The 19,968-nt window shown below is 44.1% G+C and overlaps 1 protein-coding gene across 18 annotated transcripts; it reads left to right on the top strand.

Moving 5' to 3' along the window:
* The first annotated feature begins 45 nt into the window (after positions 1-45).
* Positions 46-19,319, top strand: Kctd21 (potassium channel tetramerization domain containing 21). 18 transcript variants are annotated; one of them, XM_087211358.1, is made up of 6 exons: positions 70-136; positions 777-2,674; positions 4,157-4,515; positions 12,047-12,153; positions 14,282-14,385; positions 16,182-19,319. In XM_087211358.1, the coding sequence occupies exons 5-6, from the start codon at positions 14,383-14,385 to the stop codon at positions 16,992-16,994; spliced, it is 816 nt and encodes a 271-aa protein (XP_087067484.1). In that variant the 5' UTR covers positions 70-136; positions 777-2,674; positions 4,157-4,515; positions 12,047-12,153; positions 14,282-14,382; the 3' UTR covers positions 16,995-19,319. The 18 variants fall into 18 exon arrangements, with proteins under 18 accessions (XP_004869740.1, XP_087067484.1, XP_087067480.1 ...); XM_087211354.1 differs by having other exon boundaries at positions 12,368-14,385; XM_087211351.1 differs by lacking the exon at positions 14,282-14,385 and having other exon boundaries at positions 2,488-2,674.
* The last annotated feature ends 649 nt before the right edge of the window (positions 19,320-19,968 follow it).

The raw sequence follows: 19,968 nt of genomic DNA, 5'->3' as shown, positions 1-19,968 counted from the left end.
TAAGAGAACTACAAGTCCCAAGAGCAGCGCGCAGACCCCGGGCCACCACGCCCCTGGGCTGGGCTTTGGCCCTCCGCCCCCTCGCAAAGCTGCACTGGCCGCGGGCGAAGGGGAGGTTGCACAGCGAGGGCAGGAGGTGGGTGCGGCGCGGCCCGGGGCGAAGGGGGTGGGGGAGGGCTCGGGACCTATTGGTGAGGACGCGGGCCCTTAGGGGCATCTGTCCTAAAGTGAAAGGTCTCCTACCCTAGCCTTGTCATTCTCATCTGTGAAGTGGGGATGGCCACGCCTGTGGCTGCGGGGGAGGGGGTGCGTTTCGGAGAGAGGGGAGCAGGAGGAGGCCGGGCTGTCAGAGGAGCGGAGCTGGTAGGAGGGGCCAGACGGATGCAGTGGTGGGAAAAGCCCGGATCCTGAGGGTCGGGACTGTGGGAGGAGTCTGGCAGGGCCAGGAGGGGCGAGTTCTGTAGGCCAGAAGAGGCCCTCGTGCTTCCTGTCAGCTTGGAAGGCGTTCCAGAGCTAAGGAGTTTTAGCCTGGGTTGGACTGAGTAGAGAGGCTTGGGGAAGAAGGGAAGGAAGGGGACTCGAGGATGAAAGGGACCCCTCCCAGCTCTGAAGAGCCCAGCGTGCGCGGCGCTGTTGCTGTGTGGGCAGGGCCACAGAGCAGTCTTCTCCTTATTACTAGAAATAAAAGAGGCCATCCCTTGAGCTCCGTGCGTCATACACATGATCTCATTCAACTCACACCCTGTAAAGTAAAGGCGTCACCTATCTGTTTACAGGTGAGGAACCCTGGGGAGAAGTGAAGTGAGTTACCCCAGACCATTCAGGACTCTGCTTCAAAGACCCTGCTTTTTTCCCTGCACTCTAGGGAGGCAGAGGTTGATCTGGAGTGCCAGGAAAGAAACAAAAGTGTCGATGCCTTACTGGGCGTGGTGGTGCGCGCCTGTATTCCCAGCTGAGGCAGAAGGATCAGGAGTTTGAAGCCGGCCTGGGCTACATAGCATTCAAGGCCATTCTGGACTATATAGTGAGACTCTGTCTCAAAGGAACAGAACATAAAGAATGGATGCCCTGCCCTTTGCAGGTTGTACAAAAGAACCAGTTCCCTCAACTCTTCTGAACACCGCACTGTAAAGCAGCTCTTCTGTGGTATTATGAGGATAAAAGGAGATTTGAAAGCTTTTTGTTTATAAATTATCGTTGTGGGGAAGAGTAGGAAGGACATAGGAAATTAATCCTAGCACTCGGGAGACAAAGGCAGGAGGATCGCTGCGAGTTTGAGGGCAACTACATAGTGAGTTCAGGGCCAGCTTGATGAACTACAAAGGGAGACCCTGCCTCAAAAAAAAAACAAAAACAAAACAAGGGGCTTTCTTCCTCTGACTCTCCTGTCCCTGTCTGTCCTAATGGGCTGCTCATTCCAGGGTCCCTTGTGTCAACTGAATCTAGGAAGCACCTTTTCTCTCCTACCCTGTGGGTTGTGGGGCTGATGGAACAGCCTGTGAGCTTCTTAAAGATAGTGACTGGGCATGACGATACCAAAGATACAGCTGTTGGGCATAGGGAGGTGAAAGGACAGTGCCTCTACGTAGTCCCAGAGCTAAAACCGGGTTCTTTTCCTGCTGGGCTAACTGAATAAGGTGAGGAAGTCTCCAGATTATTAGAAGACACATTACTCACTCTGAGCATGGTCATCATCCTTGAAATTTACCCAGCCATGCTCTGTGCATTCCCTTACACAGTGGGAACTCAGTTACCCCAGGTGGGTAAGGTCCAAATTGAAAATTCAATACAGTATTTAAAAATTAAAAATTCTAAGAACCTAAGAGAGGGTGACAAATCTTCCTAATAGTAGATGACAGTCTGGAGTAGGTGAAAATGGACTGACCAAATGGGAAAAAATTTCTCCTTCTCCTATTTCTGGGGATAGAGTGTCTCATGCGTGGCCCTAACAGAGAGGGCAGTTGGCTGTGGTAAGAAGTAAGAATGAAATGCTCTGAAAATAAAGAGGAAATGGTGAATTCCAACTCAGAGGCCTAGCAGATGAATGAGATTTTCCTTCATAGCCCTGGCAGAGATACCAAATTGCAGAGGTAGGAGTGGGCCTGGCATGGTTGATCTATAAAGTAAGGGTAAAATAGTATCTACTTCATCAGTGAGATTAACATGGCTAAAGTACCTAACAGAATAGTAGCTGCTCAATAAACAGCCGTTGTTGGTGTTACGATCAGGATCCTCTGCCCAGGAACTGGCATGGGCCACACAGCTAGTAAGTGGCAGAGCCTGATTCAAATGCCAGCTCAAGCCAAAGACCATGCATTGTCCTCTACCCAACAAACCTTCTCTGGTTCTCGGTGTGTTTTTTTGTTTTTTGTTTTTTGTTTTGGTACTGGGGATCGAATTTGGGACCTTCTGCTTGTGAGGCAGGCAGAGGAACCACTGAGCTAAATCCCCGGCCCTCCCTCTGGTTCTTTTTGCCCATCATTCTAGTGTTTCTGAGACTCAGAAATGGCCCTCACTGTGAACATCCTCAGCGAGCCATGATAGGAGTTTTCTTCCTGCTGTAGTAGCAGAGACTAAGAGGAGCCCAAGACACAAGGCCTGCACAGCTATCTTCTCCCAGCATGGATTCCAGCATGGAAAACAGGCAGGCCTACAGGTGTGGTTTCTGTGGATGGTAAGTTAGCCTAGAGAGACCACCCAACTTTAAATTCTAAAATTCCTCCAACTCTAGGCCATTTTAGCTTAGCCCTGGTTGACTTCCTCACCCTGCAAAATGCAGCAGTATTTGGGGAAGAAACTTATGACCTCTTCATACTTATTAGTAGTACTGTAACAACAAATCTGTAACTTCCTGAGTCTGGAAATGTATTGAGTTCTGGCACTCTGGCTAGAACTTTATATCTATGGTTCTGTGAAGGAAATATTCCTTCCTTTCCTCCTTCTTTGAAAATAAGAGATAGTTGGGCCAGAGATTTACCTCAGTGGTTCTGCTGCCTGCCTCGCAAGCCCAAGGTCCTGAGTTCGATCCCTGGTACCAAAAAAAAAAGAAAGAAAATAGAAATCGTTTTTAAAATATAAGCCAGTGGCCGGGGATTTAGCTCAATGGCACTGCACCTGTCTCACAAGCACGAGGTTCTGAATTCGATCCCTGGTACCAAAAGAAAAAAAAAAAAAGATTCACATTGCATTTCATTTTATCTCTTTGAACAGCTCATTCGGTCTAAATAGAGCCCCTCATCAGTGATTAGATTCAGGTTATTTTTGTTTGGGGGCTTTTTTTTCCCCACAGGGTGTACTTAAATTGCATCACATCTGAGGCATATCATTATCAGGGTCCAACTATCTGTGAATGCCAAAATTGACTATTGGTTAAAATTGTGACAAGCTGTCTGGGTGGAATGCCTGTAATCCCAGCACTCTAGGAGACTGAGGAGGGAATATTGCAAGTTTGAGACCAGCCTGAGCAATTTTTTTTGTTTTATTTTGTTTTGGTACCAGGGATCAAACTCGGGTCCTTGTGCTTGCAAGGCAGGCGGCAGAACCACTGAGCTAAATCCCGGGCCCCAGCTTGAGCAATTTAGTAAGAGCCTGTCGCTAAATTTCAAAAGGGCAAAGGTGAGGGATTTAGCTCAGTAGCACCGCACCTGCCTCACAAGCACAAGGTCCTGAGTTGGTTCCCTGGTACAAAAAAAAAATTTCAAAAGGACTGAGGGTATATCTCAGTGCAAAGGCCCTGAGTTCAATCCCCAGTACCTAAATAAACAAGTAAAAATTGTGCTGCCTGCCTTGAAAGTGCAAGGACCCGAGTTCGATCACCAGTACCAAAAAAAAAAAAGTAAAAATTGTGACAACCTGATGTCTCCATTATAAGAGTAAATTTTTCATAAGTCTATGGAGTGATTCTTTGCAAGTATAGGAATTGTGTGTTCCTGAGTACTTCCCACACCACAACCAATGATGATCTTTATGATCTTTGCCTGATTTACAACATTGAGGGTCACAAGTTGGTAATTTTCTAATTCTGTTGTTCCTCTTGTATTTATTACTTGGTACTCTTCTTTATAGAATACATTTTTTTTCTGTTTCTCCCCCCCTTCTTTTTCAGTAATGTTATGGACCACTAATTATTTTTAATTATCATCATTTTTTTTTTCAGTGCTGGAGTTTGAATCCAGGGCTTCACACAGGCTTGGCAAGTGCTGTACCACTGGGCTACATCCCTACCCCCATTATTATTCATTTTGGTACACAGATATTCCTAAATTTGGCCTTCAAACCAACTCTTACATCTTTTGACATAACTTCTTAGTCGTTGATTGCTTCTTTGATATCTGCCAAGTTCCAAAGCCCACCTAGAATCAAAGACCTGGAATCATCAGATTCTCCAGAATCCCTGGTTTCCTTTTGTAGAAGATGATATCTAGAAACCAAGATCCATGGCAAGATATGTTTATACTACTGGATATCATTTCCAAGATCTTCACGAAATGAGAGAGAATGAATTATCATCACTTGGTAGGTTTACAGTTGTCACAATAGCTTGTCCTCATTGACAGCACAAAAGGGATAGACAGAACAGAAAGTAGTTTCATTCTGGAGGTAAGGTAGTACATTATAGAAGTGGGCCAAAATGTAGGAAAAAGATGTTGTACAGAAAGAGCCCTAGCCTACCCTAGGGCTCCGTGAATGTACAGGCTGTCAGCTTGGGTATCTGTGGCTGAGTTTAGCTTCCTGCTAAATACTGAGATTGGAGAAGACCAGGCAGCCTCCAGAATATTTGTTCTCCTAAAGGTGCTGAAAAGGAACCTCCCACAGGCCTTGACTCTCAGGTCATGAGGCCCTGGGCAAGAGATTCACTGATCCTCTCTAGGTCTGGTTCAGATTGTCTGTGAAATAAAGATAATGTGCTCTGTCCTACCTGGGTCCCAGAGTTGTTGTAAAATCAAGATACAATTTCCTTCCTTTCTTTTTGAGACAGGTTCTTACTATGGAGTTTAGGCTGGTCTGTAACTCACTATGTAGCCCAGGCTGACCTAAAACTCAAGGTGATCCTCCTACCTAGTCTCCTGAGTACTGAGATTACAGATGAATGCCACTACGTTCAGCTAATTATTATTTTTTAACTAGTCTCTTGAATACATATTTTACAAAATTCCTTCTTTTTTCATTGTTTTAATACTACAGTTTGAGATATCATTGCCTTGTGATCTGATTTAATACGTTATACTAAGATAGTGTCTCTTTTTCAGATATTCTTTTAGGTCATCGCTCATCAATTCTTTAAGATTTTAACTTTTTAAATCTTTTGATAATACACCTTTGGAAGCCAGTCATGGCAGCACATGCCTATAACCCCAGTACTCAGGAGCTGAGGCAGGAGGACTTTCAGAACAGGTTTAATGTCTTTTATCTTCCTCTCAAAAGCACCACAGGTCTCTTTAAGTTAAGTTTATGTTTCTTAGTGAAGTATAGTTTGGGTTACTGATCGGTGCATAGACTTTGGAGAGATTTCACTTGGAATTCTGGCCTCCTACCACCTCTAGCTCTGTGATCTTAAGCATCTGCCTTTACTACTCTGGACTTCAATTTTGTATTCCTACAAACTGGGATGATAATCATACCAACTTCACCATCAGGGTGTCATTTTAATTAAATAAACTACAGGAAAATGTTCGGGCCTGTGGTAGGTACTCAGGAAACGTTGATTCTCTGCCCCCTAGCCTTATGTAGATCATAGTCAAGATGAGATGGCAGGTGTGAGAACACCTAGGAGTAGCTAAGTGATGGACCATTTCCAAGGGCCTTGTCTGCTGAATGCCCACAGAGGAATATCATTGTTCAGAGTATAGACTTTGCAGTCAGGCCTAAGCTTACATCCTGGCTGTGCCTTTACTTCCGTTCTTTGGGCAAGTTACCTAACCTCTCCAAGCCTCACTTTCTCCTTTGTAAAGTAGTATAATGCTTTTTCCTTGAAGTAGTGTTATGTGGCTTAAAAATGCTAATGTACACATAAGGCTCCTAGCATCAGTTTTATTACACAGTAAGTACTTACTATTAGCTGTTCCCCTTATGAGGCCTACAGGAACTGAGGGTGCCAGGGGTAATCAAAGTAGGACTCTCCAGAACAGTATCTTGGCTGTCTTTCCTGTAGGACATCTCCTCTCAAAGGTTTCTATTTTCTGTGTCACAATTAGAGTTTGCAAACGGTGATTTTCAGGCTGTAGATTGAAAATGCCCCTTCGTACCTTCTCATTGGAGCCACAACTCCAGACACAGGCCCCTTGGTCTCCTGCCCAGTCAGGTGGTCTGAGGAACCCTGTGCTATAATCTCCTGATTTGACACCTGTGGCTTTTGTCAGGGAAGCCGATGGAGTTGATCTTTTTCCTGCTTCTTTTCAAGTGAGAGACAGACTGGAGCTGTAGATTTACCTCTTGGAAAGTCTCCTACTTTAGAAAAAATTATTTATTCTTTTAACTTCTGCTTCCTGGTTCAGTTTACATTCCCATTTACCTTTTCCAATCTGGCTTTTTAAAACCTGTCTTTTTGCGTTTTACTGCTTAATCATTTAGACATCATGAGTCGCTGTTGAAATACAAATATTTAGAATTCTTAGTGGTGTTACCCAGTGTCAGCTATAGATGACTCTAGCCCAGGCTGGGATCCTGTCCTCCTGTTCTCCAATAGTGACCTCAATAGTCTGAACAGAGAATAAAGGGTGTATGCATCTCTTACATTTCACCCTGGGGTCCTGTGGTGCAATGGGAAAGGAGCAGAGGTGTTGGACTCAACACCCAGGCCCAGCCCAGCTCCTCCACTCACTTGGTATGTGACCTTGAACAGTTGTCTACCTTTTCTGAGCCTCAGTTTCCTCTTCCGCAGAATGGAGGGGATAATAGTATTATAGGGGAGGAAGGAAAATGGCTTCCTTATACCAGGTTATTTGGGCTAAAAATTAAACAGATTCAAAGAGAAGCCCATTTTAATTACTTAAGTACACACTCAAATGTCCCACAGGTATAAGACTCAAAGAAAGGCCAAGATGATTGAGTTTTACACAGCAGTGAGCAATAGGAAGAGGATTTGGGCAGGTGCTGGGGTGGTGGGAGGGTAAGGGGAGAAAATGTGTTAGACTAAATGAGGTCGTATACAGATAAATCCCTCACGTCATAAAAGTGGTCTCAAAGTAGCTCTCTTCTTGGTACAGATACCTTTACTAAGGAAAGTTTCCTTTATATAAAAAGATGGACAGGGCAGCTTTTCAGAACTGTTCCTGGGTCTGCAGTTTCTCAAAATAACCAGCTCAAAATAAGCAGTAGGCTCAAGAGGTCTCTTTTTTGGTCTCTTGCAAATGTTTTTGGGTGGTATATCCTACACTCCAACAGTACACTTCTCAAAGTGTGGTTGTGAAGACATTGAGACAATCCATGGAAAGCATTTAGCACAACAGAATCATTGCCTGTACTTTTTCATACATTTTTATTAAAAGTACGCTAGTGATTTTTAGCTCAGTGGTAGTGAGTTTGTCTAGCAAGCATGAGGTCCTAGGTTTGATCACCAACACTGAAATAAATAATCTGAGTAGAGCCTATTGGTAGAAAGACTAATGGTAGAGAGTGTGACTGCATGAGGTCCTGAGTTCAATCTCCAGCACCAAAATTTAAAAATAGAATGCTAAGGGGTATTATTTGATGCTCAGCGGATGGTAGCTTTTGTCTTGCCAAAGACTGCAGAACAGTATTTGAAGGCTAATTCAGGAAGTCTTGAACTTTTTGAGGCTGTGCTAGCTTTGTAAGTTTCCTCATCTGCTAGGTAAGAGAAAGTGATAGCATCCATTTTAAGAATTTAAAGAACTGTTACAGTCTTCATGCTTTTTAACTAGTTTTAATGCTTACCATCAAATCTTTCATACAGTTGCCTCCCTACTCCATAGTTATTTTAAATTCATGTTCTCTGTTGGTTACAGTAAATAATTCAGCAAATTTTTCAGGGAAGATTCTTGGTCGATAAACTTTCTTAACCCCTGGATATCTGAGAATGTCTTCCAATTGCCTTCATATGAAATAATAAGTTAGCAGGGTATATAATTCTTGGTTCAAAATTATTTTCTCTTAAAACCCTATAGATATTGTTGCATTGTCTTCTAGTATCTAGAACTGCAAGAGAAAAATCTGAGGTAATCTTGAATTTTGCCCCTTACAGGTAACCTACTTTCTCTGCCTGGATACTTGTGAAAGTTTTTATCACCAAAATATAAAAAAGTCTTCATGGCATTCAAATATAAGTTCAGTGGGTAGTAGTTTTGCTGCTATAAACTGATATAGGTACATATATTTTTTTAAATGCACACTTAAAATCAGTGTATTTTTGTGCTTAAAGTTGAGTCATTCTTCAGTTAAAAAGAATACATGTAGCAAAAACAAACTGATGAGTATAAAGGCCTCAACTGTAGTAAAGGGCTAAAGAGATACTCATTCCCTTCTCAACTTTTTTTTTTTTTTTGCACTATGGGGATGGAACCCGTGGTCTCACACATGCTAGGCAAGTGCTCTACCATTGAGCTACACCCTCAGCCCCCAAAATTAACCAGCACCTAATGTGTAGAGCTTCCCCCCCCCCACATCTACTAACTCTCTGACACTGTCCTTTTGGATTTAGCGCGGAACCCACTAGCTCAGTCCCACAAGACTGCTGCCACTTCAGACACCAAGTCTAGGATGTCCCCTGTGCTTCTGGCCAGCCGGCTGTAAATCTGAGGTTCCTGGTAGTCCCTCCTTAGGCTCAGTGATTAACAGAAATGGCCTCACAGAACTCAGGAAGACAGTTTGCTCATTAGATTACTGATTGATTATGATGCAACTCAGAACACCTGGATGGAGGAACTGCATAAGGCAAGGTGCGTGGAAAGGGGTGCACTGCTTTCATGCCTCTGGGTGCAGCACCCTCCCGATACCTCCATGTGTTTACCAGTTTGGAAGTTCTCCAAAGCCTCTCTTTTTGGCTTTTTTTTTTTTGGTACTAGGGATCAAACTCAGGACCTTGCGCTTGTGAGGCAGGCAGCAGAACCACTGAGCTAAATACTGGGCCCTCTTTTTGGCTTTTTATGGAGACTTCATTGTATAGATGCCATTGATTGAATCAGATAATAGTGATTAAGTCAATCTGCAATCCTTTTCCCTCCCTGGAGGTGAGGAGTGAAAGTTCCAACCCCCAAACCCCCCTGGCAACCAGGCCCTAGCTTTAAGAGCTTTCCAAGTCATCTCTAACAAACTCAGCTGTGACAGCATTTGTTACAAATAACAAAAGATGCTCCTTTCACCTTTATTTCTGGAACTGGGGACAAAAACCAATTATTAGGGCCCAGGATATAGCTCAGCGGCATAGAACCTGCATGGAAAATTCGAGGCCGAGTTTGATTCCCCATACAAAACAAAAATAGTTATTAACAAAAGAAGTTTCTGTGGCTTTTATCACTTGTGAAAATACAAGGGCCAGGGATTTAGCTCCATGGCGCTGCACCTGCCTTGCAAACTCCAGGTCCTGAGTTCAATCCCCAGTTCAAAAAAAAAAAAAAAGAATTTTAGGAACCCTGGCTGAAAGCTGGAAACAAAGACCAGAATGTATGTAGTATTTATTAATTATATCACAGTAGCACATAGCCCCTTCTTGAAGTGCCACCAGCACCCACTGTGCGTACAGTGAATGTGTACACATGAGACATATCAGTTTAGCAAGACTCTGTCTTAAAATACAAAACTAAAAAGGTCTGGAGATGTAGTTCAAGCATGAAGGCCCTGAGTTCATTCCCCAGTATGGAAGTAGGGGACCAAGGTTTCTCTAACCCTTATCTTTCTCTTACCCCCTCCCCTTTTTTCCACTGAAGGGCGGGGAGGGGCTTTTTGAAAATCCTTCATCTGACTAAAAACAGGAGGAATTATCATGCATCCCTACCCAAAAATCGCAGCAACCAGGGAAGATTAACTGAATCACTGAAGAGAGTAAAGGATACCACACTCGGACATTATCATGGGGCTGCTCCTAGACAACTTTTTTTTTTTCTTTTTGGTACCAGGGATCAAACTCTGGACCTTGCACTTGTGAGGCAGGCACCGGAACCACTGAGCTAAATCCCTGGCCCAAGACAACTTTTATTACCAGAGTTTTTATCTGCATAACAATACAACCTTTATTCTTCATCTAATTCTCTTCCCCAACTTGGGAGGCCACTCCTCCACCAGAAGACCAAAGCCCATATTTTCTATTGCTCAGAGTGCTATAAAGAATTCAGTCATCTGACCCTTCTTCCCATCTCCTATTTTGTGGGACTCTTGTGCATATGCTCATAATTGAAATGGTTTTTTCTCTTGTTAGTCTACTGTCACATTTTTTCATAGACTCAATCATCTAGCATTGAGGGTAGAATATTTCTTTTCTCCTGTACAATCACAACCCACAGTGTGAAGATACACTTTTAATCATGATCCAGTTCACACACATACATACACGCAACTAAAACAAGTTTCACAGCAATATATCACAACTCACTGTTGATTTCATGGCTCAATAAGTCACAACCTTCATTTTTCTCCAGTTTATGGAGAAAAAATTTACATACAGTAGATCTCATCCTTCTTAGATATGTATGAACTTTGGCAATCGTTATAGTCATTTAATCACCATTACATCAAAATATGCAATATTTCCGTCACTCCAAAATATTTCCTTGGGAATCTTTGTAGCCAGTATATTCTCCTCAATCCAGCTCCTTTTGCCTTTTCCAGAATATTATATGAGCAGAATCATGTAATGTGAAAATTTCTGAGGTGGCTTCTTTCACTTAAGGTAATGCTTTTGAAATTCATCTATGTGGTGAATGTATACATTTATGTAATACATAATATACAATATATAATATTTTGCTCAGTCATATTCTCTTGTATGAATATACCTCAATTTATCTATGTACATTTTAGTTTCCAGGTTGAACAATTATCAATAAAACTGCTATAAACATTCACATAGAGGGCTGGGGATTTAGCTCAGTGGTTCCAGTGCCTGCCTCACAAGCACAAGGTCCCGAGTTTGATCCCTGGTTCAAAAAAAAACATTCACATAGAGGCTTTCACAAGGACATATATCTTCATTTCTCTGGGATAAATATGGGGGAGGCCAGTTGGTCAGGTGGTGGTTTTTCCACAGTGGTAGAACCATTTTGCATTCTCATGAGTGGTGTATCAGTTTCTGTAGCTGTGTACTCACCAGCATTTGGAATTGTCAGTTTTGTTTTTGTTTTTCTTTTCCCTTTTGCAGTACTGGAGATCCAACCCAGGGCCTTGTGTATCCTGGGAAGATGGTCTACTACTGACCTATAACCCCAGCACTTTTCAATTCTTTTTATTTTGAGACAGGGTCTTGTTGAGTTTCCAGGGCTGACCTCCAATTTGCAATCTTTCTGCTTCAGCCTCCTAAGTAGCTAGGATTACAAGCTTGTACCGCTATACATGGCATTGTCAGATTTTTATATGAGCCATTTTCATAGGTATTTGGTGGTATCTAATCATGGTTTTAATTTTCATACCCCTGGTGAGTAATTTTGAACATCTTTTCATGTTGTGCCATTTCAAGATACATCTATGTACCACTTAAAAGCCAATGAGTTTATTCAAGGGCCAGTACCCTAAGAAGACATGTGGGGAAGAGCTGTCATCTCCAAGAGGAATACTATCTTGGGGAACTCAGATACAGGAAAGGGCTCCTATAGAGAGGGAAGGAGGTAATGTGAGAAGGTGGACAGAAAGGCTATGTGCTGAGTAGGGGTCTTTGTCATGCAGGGCGTGGGTCTTTTTCTCAGGCCAGAACTTTGCAATGGACCTCAATCTTCTATGGCTATTTCCTACAATTCTTTAGACAAATGTTACCTTGCTACAAGTTAAACTTCATCTTATGTTTTCTGATATAATTTGATCTTTATGAGATGGTCTGGGTTCCTTAAATCTAAAATCATTCAGCCGTTAACATCTTAATCATTTAGGTGCAACTTTTCTTTAGAATTTAGAATGCTAAGCAAAGGGGAAGAAAGTAACTGCAAAGGACAACTCACAAAGAAGCAACCACTCTTGGAATGTGTTTGTCATCTTTATATCTTCTTTGGTGAGGTATATATTCAGATCTTTTACTCATTTTTTAAAAATTGTGCTGATACACTTTGTTATGGAACTATGGAGCTATATCCCCACTCTTTGCCCATTTTTAAAATTGATTTTTCTTATTTATATATTCTGGTTAATCCTTTATCAGATGGGTGTTTGACAAATATTTTCTCCTAATCTATGTCTGACTTACACTTTTTTTCTTTCATTTTCTTAACAGCATCTTTTGAAGAGCAGGAGGTTTTTGGATGAAGTCTACTTCATCTGTTTTTAAATTGTCCTAAGTAGTCTTTACCTACCTAACCCAAAGTCACAAGTATTTTCTCTTAGAAATTTTATAGATTAGGTTTTACCTTTAGGTCTGTGACCCATTGTGAGATAATTTTTCATATGAGGTGCAAGAGCTGGGTTGGGGTTCTTTTCTCCCCCCATATGATGTCTAGTGATCTGCATTTTGATAAAGCAGGGAGGAAGGCCATGTGCAAAGCAGATCATGATAGAGGGGTGCATGCTGCCAGGGAAGGTTGAGCAAAGTCCCAGGAAGCCCTAAGAAGAGAGCTTTTAATGTCGGGGAGGCAGTGTCTCCTAGGTTAGGCCTTAAAAGCTGACAGCAGAGAAAGCGGAGAAGGTAGTAAAGAGTGGGATGGGGAAAGCAGAGGCAAGGCAGGTAACAATGTGAGGCTAACTCAGTGGTGCCTTAAGAGCCAGAACCTTGAGTGTGTGGAGGGGCAGGGTTAGAGGTGAAAGTGGAAGAGCAGGGTGGTTTGGGCAGAGAGTAGTGCTTCAGGACCATCAGTCTGCGGACCAGAATGGAGAGTGGACAGAAGGCAGGGAACCAAGTGAGGCTGTAGGGTGCAGAGGGATCAGGGATGGGGTCTGTGCTCCACCAGTAGCTCTAGGGATAGACTAAAGAAGAATCAAGACAGTGTAGGGCTGAAGACTCTCGGCTGCCTCCTGGGTCTTTGTGCTTTGGCAGTTGAGTGTTTCTGTGCTAGGGGCAGAAGAATTCTGATAGGCTCAGGTAACTGTGGGATATCCAGGTTGAGATGACCAGGAGGCAGCTGAGTGCATGGGAGCAGTATCTCAGTGGTGTTAATTCATCACCACTTCATTCATGAAGCTCCTCGGATCCCCAGTTCCTGCACCCTTGGGTCATGTCACTGTGCCTTTCATGACAGGGCCTGTGGGTTTGTGACGGTAGACAGTATGGCCCTGTGACTGGAACACAAGTCCTTGGAGAACTTGAGTTCTGTGACTCAGTAGGTGTGAGGCAAGTACCACAGAGAGTACCCGGGACTAGGGACAGGAAGCCTGCCTTCTAGCCAGCCTGCCTCTACTGACTGACTCTGTGCTGCTCTCCCCAGACACATGACTGGTACCATGATGTCATGGTAGAGGCAGCAAAGCCTCTACCATGCTCTGCTGCTTTTTCAAGCAGACAAATAAGAGTTTGGGCAGGATCTCCAGGAATGCCTGAGGCTATTGACTGTCTCTCCCAAGATGTCCTCAGCCCTTCAGCACAACTCTGTTAGGCAGCTTGGGTCTGGAGCCTACAGAACTGTCAGAAGAGGCAGCCCAACCTCTCTCATCCCTGAGCCCACTCCTTCTGTGGAGCCAAGTCACTTCACAGAGTCTGGGCCTGAAAGCCAGTGTGGTGTTTATTTGTTTTTTTGTTTGGTTTTTCTTTTTTGGGGGGGGGGCTGATATTTGACTTTTCTTTTCAAGGAGAGAAACTAAAAACTAGAATATAGAAGTTATCCAGAAAGAAAATAAGGTGGAGAAGACTAGAAATCTGGGAGAAGGGAAACAAAGGAAAAAGAAGATTCTGGAATAAGTCAGGGTTAACCCACCCCTAATTCCAGCTTCTGCCTGATTCAGCCCTGAGCACCCCAACATGCTCCACAGCTGCTGCTTCCGAAAGCCACCCCAGCAGCCACACCTTTCACGCCACCTACCCTTCTGTGTTGGACACCCCACACACACTGTCTCGCAGCCCATCTGTTCCAGGCATCTGCCAACAATTTTGTAACTTCATCATGGGTTTATCTTCAAACTCCAGATGCTTAATGCCTTTTTTGAAATATTAAAGTGCCCCATTAGACTGGGAAGGAATCACAAGCCCCACCCCCCACAGGCAGTTGGGCAAAACAGCTGAGCATCTCCCACGGCCCACATGGCCCCCTTCTCTGGAGAAAGGGAGTCGCAGTGCAGTTATCCTCTTCAGAAGGCAGACACATGGTAAGTGTGCTGGCCACCTCTGCTGGCTGACTTTGGGGAAGTCCTCCCCCACAGACTTCTGGTTTCCTTTCTGGACAGTAAATATGCCTAGCAAGATGTTTCTGTGAGTCAAAATTCATTTCCAGCTCTTGGTACATCTGTCTTGTCACTGAGCCTTCACTGTCTCTTGACCCCTGTAGGGCTACCCTGCGCTCTTTTGGAGGGCAGCTCCGAGCTAATTTCAGTCAGGGTAAAACTGCTGAATCCATTCTACCAACTGGCTATGGGAAAGGTATCATGTTGGAAGCGGAGAGAGTATGGCTTCTGCTTTCTAGAGCCTTAAATAGAAGTTGAAATCTAAGATTTCAGGTTTAAGGGGATTCACTAGACCTAAATGCTAACAGCTGTGAGATGGGGGAGAGGGGCTTTGTTAAAGAGAGGGCAGAGACCCCTCAGGAACAGTGCTCTGGGCAGAGTCCTACATTTGCACTGACCCTGCAGTGGACGTTGGAAAATGGATTATGATAGGAAAGGACAGGCTACCCACCAGAAGCCAAGAGCATCTTCATACCAAGGCAAGTTGGCACAGGAGTAGGGAAGTCCAAAAAAGATAGTCATTTGGATGCCAGAAGGCCAAGTTGTGGGTCTGCTAGATAGATGGAAATAACACTAATCACAGCTATTCATTATAAATTCTTTGCAAGAAAAAAATAATTAAATTCAGGGCTGAGGATGTAGCTCAGTGGTAGAACATTTGCCTAGCATGTGTGAAGCCCTGGAATGGATCCCCAGAACTACAAAAAATATATATATTTTTTTCAGAAATAGCATTGGTATGATAAGAGTACTGGGTGTGTAGTCATAAATCTCAAAGCTTTTGTTATATAGACTGTACCAGTCTTTGGCTAGTAAGCCTTTACACATCTTTCATTCATAAAAAAGGATGTGAGTTTGAATACTGCCAAGTCATTTCACCTCTCTGGGTGAAGAGAATGAATCCTAGCACAGTTTTCCTCATCTGCACTACAGGGGTGGATGATGGTATTTTTATGTCAAAGACACTATGATTATTATGTACACAAGAATGTTTATAAGCATGCAGGGTAGCTTTCAGCCCAGGCACATTTCCTTTCCTCCTTTAGACCAGTGACTATGCTCATTGAATATTTAGAATCACCAGGGGAGCTTTTTAAAAATACCAGTGCTAGGGCTGGGGATTTAGCTCAGTGGTTTCGCTGACTGCTGTGCAAGCGCAAGGACCCCCAGTACCCAAAAAAAAAAAAACTTGGATTCCCAAAAAATACCAGTGCTGGAGCCATGTTCCAGACCAATTAAAATAGACTCTCTAGGGGAGTGAGACCCAGGCTTTTTCCTCTTTTTCTTTTCCTTTCCCCTTCCTCCCTGCCACCCCCACTCCCAGTACTGGGAACTGGATCCAGAGCAATCTACCACTGAACTGCATCCCCAATCCTTTTTATTTTTCTTTTTATTTGAGAAAGGATCTTGCTAAATTGCCCAGGCTGGCCTTGAACTTGAGATAATCCTGCCCCATTCTCCCCAGTGCTGGGGTTACAGGCACACATGACCATGCCCAAGTTCTTTTTTTCATTTATTTATTTATTTTTACCTTAATGAATCTAATGTTCTTTACACAGTGTGGCAATTATCAGCAGTTCATTACCATTCAGTACCATTCATTGTGTACTAATTATTTTTAACCCCAGGGAATATAGGCCTGATTTACAATTAGGAATTAAGAACTGTGACCACCCAAATTTGGTCAGGTAGTAATCATTTCTTATTTTCTACCTCTCTAGGACTATTTCCTAGCACCCCAGTCTCCTGCCATGTCTGACCCCATTACATTGAATGTTGGGGGGAAGCTGTACACAACCTCACTGGCAACCCTGACCAGCTTCCCTGACTCCATGCTGGGTGCCATGTTCAGTGGTAAGATGCCTACCAAGAGGGACAGCCAGGGAAACTGCTTCATTGACCGTGATGGCAAAGTGTTCCGCTACATCCTCAACTTCCTGCGGACCTCCCACCTGGACCTCCCTGAGGACTTCCAGGAGATGGGCCTGCTTCGAAGAGAGGCTGACTTCTACCAGGTGCAGCCCCTGATTGAGGCACTGCAGGAGAAGGAGGTAGAGCTCTCTAAGGCAGAGAAGAACGCCATGCTCAACATCACGCTGAAGCAGCGCGTACAGACAGTCCACTTCACTGTGCGTGAGGCACCGCAGATCTACAGCCTGTCATCCTCCAGCATGGAGGTCTTCAATGCCAACATCTTCAGCACATCTTGCCTCTTTCTCAAACTCCTTGGTTCCAAGCTCTTCTACTGCTCCAATGGCAATCTCTCCTCCATCACCAGCTACTTGCAGGACCCCAACCACCTGACTCTGGACTGGGTGGCCAATGTGGAGGGCCTGCCAGAGGAAGAGTACACCAAACAGAACCTCAAGAGGCTCTGGGTGGTGCCTGCCAACAAGCAGATCAACAGCTTCCAGGTCTTTGTAGAGGAAGTGCTGAAAATTGCTCTGAGTGATGGCTTCTGCATTGATTCTTCTCACCCACATGCTCTGGATTTTATGAACAATAAGATTATTAGACTAATACGATACAGGTAAAAAAAAAACCCAGCCACATTGGGGAGGGGATTCCCAAGAAGCTCTATGTCATCCAGGACTTGGAGAGTCTCACCAGTGATGTGAGGCAGGTACTATACTAACCCGTATTAATTGCATAGCAGGCCTTGATTCCCCTTTGATGAATTCTGTCTTTTGGAATCCACATGTCCTCTAAACAGAACTACTTTTTTGTTGCCATTTTGAACTAGAGATGGGCAGTTTATTATGACAAATGAAGAGGTAGCTGATGTGTACAAGAGGAGTCCACAGGAGGACTTTGTAGCCAGGACAAGGAAGCAGCAGTTTTCTTGCAGGCTTCATCTCTGTATCACTAGCCAGTGCCTCATTTACCCGTCTGTAAAAAGACCTCCTGGCAACAGAGGAAATGGGATGAGAGTAGAGGTTCCCTTCAGTTTCTGGGGACATAAAGTGCCCAGCAGATCCCTTCACACTTGCTCTTCCCTCTCCAGGATGTGACTTGGACCTTGGACTTATTTGCCCAGGGGTGACTATATTTAGCTGGCTTAGAGTGCAGTGCATTCCCAGAGCTCTTTAGTGGCCCCCTTTCAGGGAAAGAGTTGAGCCTAGAAGAGAGAGCATCCAGGCAGGGTTTAGACATTAGGGATTTCTCTCTTGATAGGGCCAAATCTAGGGATTTCTGGATTTTAAAATGGGCTGCTGTCCCTGCAAAGGTGTGAAAGTATCTGGAGCCAGTGTGATGAAAGGTTCTTCAGGGGCGGGGATTTAGCTCAGTGGTTTTGCCACCTGCTGGCAAGTGCAAGGATCTGAGTTCGATCCCTGGTACCAAAAAAAAAAAGAAAAAGAAAGGCACTTCATAATCTAGCCTGTTACTTGACTTTTGCAATCCTTTTCCTAAAAATCTGAGGTATTACCCAAACAGTTACTTTTAAACAAATATAGATTCTCAGGGTTAGAAAATAATCCAGTGGTTGCTTAGCCATCCCAGCCCCAGGAGACCCCAGCACATTTGAGGATGAGGACCTCTGCTTGAGTACCTCCAAGGGGATCTCCTATGCCTATTTGCAGACCTCTGGTAACAAGTAGCTCACTGTCCCCACTGCCATGGTTGGATGGTGCTGACTGTTAGAAAGTTCTTCCTGTATGAAGCAAAAATTTGTCCTGCCATTTCTATATGCTAGATATTGGTTTCGTACCTTCCTTATCATCCAAATATGTATCTTTGCTTTCAAAATAGTCACCTCGAGAGATCAGGCACTTACTCTGAAAATATTATGACTCAGAATTTGGATTCCCCTTTGGGATCTGTATTTGGAACCAAAGTTAGGTCCTTTCCATACCCTGTAAGTCAGTCCCCTTTGGTTATGGCGTTGCCTTATTTGTGACCCCACCCCCACTTCATCTACGTTCCACACCAGCCATGGTTCAGCATGCCTTTTGACGATTTTCAGTTGAGAGATGAAGATTCACTGCCTGAAGAGATCCAGAGGAAAGAGAGGGTCATGGAAGGAATTTTGCAGCAAGGAGCCTATGTGTGGTGCCTGAACTATCATGCTGCCCTTGGAATAAGTGTCCAGCCCTAAGACACTTCTCTCAAGAAGGTGGCCTTCTCTTGCAGTGTTTTGTCTGTCCTGACTAGTCCGTGGGACTCCTTGGGGTGTGATGCAGAACAAGGAGTCCAAGCCACTAGTTCCCAGCAGGTGATGAGCCTCACAGGCCTCCAAACTGCATATTATGATTCTGGAGTGAATATGGCTTCCCCCAGAGAGAGGCCCTCAGACATACCAGGGAGCCTGATGACACAGGCATCCACAGAAGGTGGACCAAACAAGGAGCTCCCCACGGCGACAACCTGTGAGCAGGGAACCTATATTCTGGGCCATGGGCAAGGCAAGGTCCTTCAAGCAATAAAGGTCTTTCCCTCACTACAGTAGGACTCAGGAATCTCTGTGACAGCTGTCCCAGGCCACCAGGTCAATGGTATTCTGGAAATCCCCTCAAAGAGAATCCAGTTCAGAGTAGGTAGCAGAAGTTGTGACCACAGCAAAAGAATTAGAGGAAAAAAATCTCGTCAGTCACCATTGTCCTTTTTTCTCTCCATAAAACTTCCCTTTCTCCCTCTCTTTGGTGCTTCCTAATTCAAGCAGCTTGTCTTAGAGAAAGTACAGAACCTGTGAAGCCATTAATACGCTGTGTGACTTTATGCAAGTCACTCACCTCATTGAGCCACCTCTGTTTCTTCATCTGTGAAATGGGCATAACAGTAATACATAACCCTACCTACCTCACAGGGCTGTTGTGAGGATCAGATGAAATAATGTATGTGGAATAAATGATAAACAATTACTACTTGTGTAATAGTGTGTGTAATTCTTTGGTTTTGGTGTGTTTTATTTTGTTTTTTTGAGACAGGGTCTCATTGTTTAACCCTGGCTGGCCCTGAACTCATGATCTTTCTGTTTCAGCCTCCTGAGTGCTAGGATTTCAGGCATGTACCATCACACCTGGCTAGAACCCTAGACTTGAATTAGGCCGACTCAGGTTTGAATCCTGGCTCCATCGTGTACTGTGTAACCTTGGCCAAGTAGCTGAGCTTCTTCCTTATTCTTCCCCACCTCCCAGGGCTGTGCACCTTAAATGAGTTGGTACATGTGGAAATTCCAAGCTGGGCCTGGCACACAGAGTTCAATAACTGGCTCTTTCAGGAGGTGGTTATGGGAACACGGAGTCCAGGAGGGTCATGAAACTCCTTCACATCTGTAGTTTCCTTTCACAGAACTGTAGCATACACCATGCCGTTTCACACGTCTTACAGGGCATTTAGTGTGTGGGTCCAGAAGGTGGGTACAGCCTGGAAGAGGTTGAGAGCTTCACACACATGCTATGGTAACAGAGAAAGTACAGTTTTCTCAGGGCTTTACAGTCGGTCCAATAGGGCCCTTGAGGGCAGGTTGGATACTGACCGAAAAAGCAAGGAGGGCACTATGATCTCAGC

This window comes from Heterocephalus glaber, unplaced genomic scaffold, assembly GCF_053883595.1.
Source record: "Heterocephalus glaber isolate CG9 unplaced genomic scaffold, H.glaber_assembly_v1.0 deba00001428, whole genome shotgun sequence".
In the NCBI taxonomy this organism is placed as follows: Eukaryota; Metazoa; Chordata; class Mammalia; order Rodentia; family Bathyergidae; genus Heterocephalus; species Heterocephalus glaber.
This window is presented reverse-complemented; position numbering and strand designations above follow the sequence as displayed.